Source organism: Tupaia chinensis, unplaced genomic scaffold (genome assembly GCF_000334495.1).
Source record: "Tupaia chinensis unplaced genomic scaffold, TupChi_1.0 Scaffold000037_17, whole genome shotgun sequence".
Taxonomy (NCBI): Eukaryota; Metazoa; Chordata; class Mammalia; order Scandentia; family Tupaiidae; genus Tupaia; species Tupaia belangeri.
The window spans coordinates 742,292-748,291 of record NW_006159475.1 but is presented as its reverse complement, the minus strand read 5'-3'; the positions used below and the strand labels follow the sequence as shown (position 1 = coordinate 748,291).

Below are 6,000 nucleotides of genomic sequence, written 5' to 3'. Positions count from 1 at the left end.
GGTCCGGGACCCGAACCGCGGTCGACTACGTGGGAGTCCAGCGACATAGCCATTACGCTAACTGCTGGTTCCCTATTTTTGCTTTTTAATTTGACCACAGAGGGATAGAGTGAGACAGAGAGAGAGAGAGTGAGAAAGCAAGCTGTCAGGTCCAGGACCCAAACCGTGGTTGGTCATGTGGGAGTCCAGCGCCCTCAACCACCATGCCACCTGCTGGCCCCAAGCAAAGACATTTCAACTCAAAAGATTATTAGCTCTATACCAAATCAATATTATAGCCCTTTTCAATGAATTACTTTTAGCATTTTCCTAAAATTTGAAGAGGAAAAAAAAACCTTCAACTTATATCCCTTTATTTATATCTCTATACTTATAGTTATTTATGGTTAAGAATATTTTTAAAAGGATCATGAGGGAACACAGACATGTACGTTTATTTCTATAGCTACCTATCTATTTTTGCCAGAGGGTATGTGTACCTACATGACAGAGGTGGTTAAGGGTGCTGGATGCCCACATGACCCAATCATGATTTGAGCCCTGGACCTGGTGGCTTGCTTTCTCACTTTCCCTCTCTCTCACTTGCTCACTTGCTTGTTCTGTCCCTTTCTGATCAAATATAAATAAATAAATAAATAAATTTTTTTAAATTTTAAGTTATTTATAAATATAATGACTCTAAGTCATTCTTTAGTGTTTTCTATAGAAATTAACCTACTTAAAGGTGCTGAACTCCCACATGGCCAACCATGGTTCAAGTCCTGGACCTGGTGGTTTGCTTTCTCATTTTCCCTTGCTCTCTTTGTGTCTCTCTAGTGAATTAAAATAATAATAAAATGAATAATAAAATTAAATAAAATTTTAAGACATTAACCTATTTGAAACATCAATGCAGTAGTCCCCACTTATCCATGGTTTTGCTTTCTCTAGTTTATTATCTGTGGTCAACTGCAGTCCAAAAATATTCACTGGAAAATTGCAGAAATAAACCATTCATTATTCTTAAATTGCCCCCCATTATGAGTAGCATGATGAAATCTCATGCCACCCTGCTCATTCGGAACCAAGATGTGAATCATCCTTTTGTCTAGTATCTTTACCATATACTGGGTTGTTGGAAAGGTTGTGACATATTTTTCTATGTTTTCCTATTCAAAAACACATCGTGACTTTTCCATGACCCAGTATATATGCTACCCACCCATTAGTCACCTGGTAGCTGTCTTGGTTATCAGATAAAAAAAATATATAAAACACGTCTATCAAATTGAGTACTAGTTGTGGTTTCAGGTATCCACTGGGGATCTTAGAACCTATCCCCCATGGATGAGGAGGGACTATCATACATTCACTTTCCAATAGGGCACCAGAGACAGCAATCATCAGCTACATCTCACAAACGTTTCTAATCAAGCTTGTGTAAGAAATTATACCAAAGCAGCCAAACGAACCAAAGCGTAGTCCCCAGACCCATTCCTAGGTTGTCTAGCAACCAATGAATTATAGTCTTCATTCCAGAAAATGGGCTGGACCAGTCATACACTTATCTCAAGAACTGTACAAGCTGAAGCTTCAGCTAATCAGCAGAGGGCATAGAACAACAACAAAACGTTTATTAAAAATTCCTATTATGAAGAGATTGGGCAGCCAACCTCTTCACTAAAACTTTGTGGAAAAGCAAATAAGGAAGGGATAAAAATTACACAGAAGACCAGACTAGTGATTAGAAAAGAGAGTCCAGCAAATGGTTGGAGTGCTGGACTCCCATATGTCCGACTGCAGTCGGAGTCCTGGACCTGGTGGCTTGCTTTCTCACTTTTCCCTCTCCCTCTGGTCAAATTAAAATAATAGTGGATAAGGTTAAATAAATAATTATTTTTTTAAAAGAAAATAGAATAAATACACAAACATATTCTGAGAAAAAGAAATCAACCTTAGAATAGCACTTATTAAAGATTTCATTCTCAGTTCCAGTGTTTATGAGGTGTATGACAATTCTTGTCCTTGTAGTACCATGAAAAACTGAATTGTTCCAACAAGGCCTCTTTGTCTAGGCTTGTAACTTAATGGAGGGAGGGAAGAAAGGAAGGAAGGGAGCGAAGACGGGTGGCCCTGTGGTGGTACATTGACTTTATGAACTATTTATAATAATTATATTATTTTAGATTTTTATAAATAAATAATTATTCTATTTAACTTTATTTACTTATTTATTTATTTTAATTTGACCAGAGAGGGACAGAGCAAGAGAGTGAGAGAGCACACAGGAGAAAGGGACAGTGTGAAAGCAAGTGGCCAGGTCCGAGATTTGAACCATGGTCGGCCATGTGGGAATCCAGCGCCCTTACCCACCACGTCACTTGCAAGCCCCCTATTTTGGATATTTATAAATATACAAGGTCTTTGTTTCCCCATTGTATTTAGAGACAGTAAGAAAAAGCACTATAATGAAGCCGACAGTTATCATGGTGCTTAGGGTTGCTGGGCTCCCACATGGCTGACTGCGGTTGAGCCCTAGATGTGGCAGCTTGCTTTCTCACTTTCCTTCTCTCTTGTCTCTCTCTGGTCAGCTTCAAAAATAAATAAATAAATATAATGACAGTGAGGGACCAGCATTTCGTGTAATGGCTATGTCTCTGGGCTCCCATGAAGTCGACCACGTTTGAGCTCTGGACTTGGTGGCTTAAACTCATGCCAGGTGCATGTGCGTGCATGCGTGCCCAAGATCCCAAGAGAAGAATTGGAGGAGAAGGGATTGCGGCGTGGCCATCCCATCTTGGGTGTGATTTCTCGCTTTCTGTCTCTGTCTTTCTGGTGAGCACATGTGCCCTATAGCAAAAGACTCTCAAAAAAAAAAATGACAGTGAATAAAATTTTTAAAAATTATTCTTTATATAAAAAGATAAAGCACTATAAAAAAGGCAGCAATTTAATCTATTACATTCTAGATGGCTTTATTATAGAAGAAATATAAGGAGTCTTCAGAAAGTTCATGGAAAAATGGATTTAGAGTGTGAATTTATCATAGCGCAAGAAATTCTTGAAATCCATACATAGTTTTTCAAAATGGACTTATTTTCCCCTATGACCTTTCTGAAAACCCTTTATATGTAACTGCTGATTTGTTAAAATTGTTTATGTTGTATTTTGTAAATATGCTGCAAAGGAAATGATTGGAAGTCCTAGAAGGTATCTTGAGATAAAGTTTACGAGTTACTGGAAACAAATTGGTAAGCTTTTCTTAAAAGGCTTATACATGGAATCAGCAGGTGGAGTTGGTTAATGCACTGGACTCTCATATCACTAACGACAGTTCAAGTCCCAAAACTGGCAGCTTGCTTTTTCACCCTTCTCTCTGTCTCTCTCTGGTCAAATTTAATAATAATAATAATAATAAAATTAAATGAAATAATTCTTTTTTAAAAAGGCTTATATGCTCAACCATAAATATTAGTGCATAACAAAATAATTCTTGGATCAAATGTTGTTGCTACTCAACTGAATGTATAGTCTGAAAGATGCACACAATACCTACTATAGTAAACAATCTTATATGTAATAAATCTTATATAAAGTCCTGTAAGACAAACTCATATTCATATTATTTTCATAAGGATTTTAATATATAATACACTACATTATAATCTTTCTGTCCACTTTATCAGTAGCTATATAATTAAGGAAGTTTACAAATGAATAATGAGACGATGAAAAATTTCCCAGGACACAAATTGCTATATTTTTCAGAAAATCTGGCATAAATGTAATTTCATTAAGGTCATCATAACAGAATGACAGTTCACTTTTTTCAAGTCTTTACGTTTTAGTTAATTTTAGCATTTCTGACATATTCCCCTAAAGTCTATTAAGAGGAAACCCCAGAAGCAGTCTTCTTTAATAACAGAGGCCTATATTTATATAAGAAATTTTACCTGGTTTCTGTGTTTTTCAGTAACTCAGTAAAAGTGAATGGCATCTCATCTAGGTCAACTGCTGCAATAAAGATACAGATTCCCCACAATTGCTTTTTCTTTTGAATATAACCTTCCTAAGGACAAAAAAAGAAAGTTCAAATATTACATTAAGTCATTCACACACCGAATACTGTGTTAAAACTGTATTATATGTGGTATTTTTTCTTACTTAGTATAACAAAATAAATTGTCTTTAAATCCATATACCTAAAAACATTTCATTCCACACTAAACAAACACTCAAGTTTTAAATTATAAGACAAAAACGAAGTACTAGAAAGATCAAAAAGTTAAATTACAACTTACTGTAGAAATTTTAGGAATGAGTTCTTTGAAAGTTTCTTTTTTTTTTTTGGAGAGGTTTTTGCCATAAGGCGCATGCACTCACCAGAGAGACAGAGAGATAGAAAGCGAGAAATCACCCCCCGGAGGGATGGCCACGCCGCAATCCCTTCTCCTCCATTCTCCTCTTGGGATCGTGGGCACACACGTACACGCGCCTGGCGTGAGTTATTTTTTTAAGCCACTGGGTCCAGGACTCGAACTGCGGTCGACTACATGGGAGTCCAGCGACATAGCCATTACGCTAACTGCTAGTCCCTAAAAGTTTCATTTTTCAATAAACCAATGTCATCAAGTTAAAAGATTTTACGATTTATACATATAACTTTTTTTAAAAAAACACATCCACTTTCTTTTTCTTTTTTTTGGAGAGGTTTTTGCTATATGGCGTGTGCGCTCGCCAGAAAGAGAGAGACAGACAGGAAGTGAGAAATCAAACCCAAGGGGGAATGGTCACGCTGCAATCCCTTCTCCATTCTCCTCTTGGGATCTTGGGCATGCACACACACGCACCCGGCATGAATTTAAGCCACCGGGTTTACCGCAGTCAACTATATGGGAGTCCAGTGACATAGCCATTATACCAACTGCTGGTCCCGACACACCCACTTTCTTAATTATCCTTCCTTACCTTTAATTAATTCATTCTTTGATCAGTTTTATTCATCCAAATGTTTTAAACCTGTGTAATTCATGTCACAGTTCCTTAATTACCTTCTTTGTAAAACAGGAATAATAATGCATACCTCATTTAGTAAGAATTAACTGAGATTTTGTTTATGAAGCCCTTAGCACAGTGTGTGGTATGCAATGAAGGCTATCATTTTCAGTAGAATACCTTTCCATTAACATTAGAATGATTCTTTTTTTCCCCTTTAACTATATATATATCAGTCTAATATATAAATTTTATAGGTAAAATATAGATTATAGATTAAGTATCCATCATCTGAAATGCTGGGGATTGGATATGTTTCAGATTTTTTTCATATTTTTGGAATGCTACACATACATAATGAAATATATCTTGGGGATGGGGATCTAAGTCTAAATGTGAAATTCTCTTATGTTTAAAATACACCTTTTATGGGACCAGCAGGCTGCTTGGTGGTTAAGGCACTGGATATTCCCACATGGCCTACCACAGTTCCAGTCCTGACCTGTGGCTTGCTTTCTCACCTTTTCTCTCTCTCTGTGTATGTGTGTGTGTGTTTGTGTGTCTGGTCATTAAAAAAAAAAAAAAAAAAAAAAAAACAAACAATTATTTAAAAAAATTTAAAATACACCTTATACGGTACCAGCAGATGGTGTGATGGTTACATCACTGGACTCCCACATAGTCAACCAAGGTTCAAGTCCCAGACCCAGTTGGCTTAAACCTCACACGAGGCACATGTTGAGTGCGTGCCCAAGATCATGAGAGAATGGAGGAGAAGGGATTGTGGTATGGCCATCCCCCCTGGGGGTGATTTCTCATTTTCTGTCTCTCTTTCTCTGTCTCCCACAAATATACCTGCCATATAGCAAAAATCTCTCAAAAAAACCCCAAAAAACAAAAACAAAACACCTTATACACATTAGCCAGAAGATAAATTTATACAATGTTTTTTTGTGTTGCACTGTTATGATTACAACCCATCAGATGAGGTCTGGCTGGAATTTTCCACCAGCAGTATTATATCAA

The 6,000-nt window shown here is 36.9% G+C and overlaps 1 protein-coding gene across 1 annotated transcript in view; it reads right to left on the bottom strand.

The window, feature by feature from the left end:
• RB1 (RB transcriptional corepressor 1) overlaps positions 1 to 6,000 on the bottom strand; it is a 175,399-nt gene that overhangs the window by 135,733 nt on the left and 33,666 nt on the right. Inside the window, exon 6 of the mRNA XM_027771835.1 lies at positions 3,933 to 4,048. Within this exon, the coding sequence (XP_027627636.1) occupies positions 3,933 to 4,048 (116 nt within the window). The remainder of the gene's footprint in view (positions 1 to 3,932; positions 4,049 to 6,000) is intronic.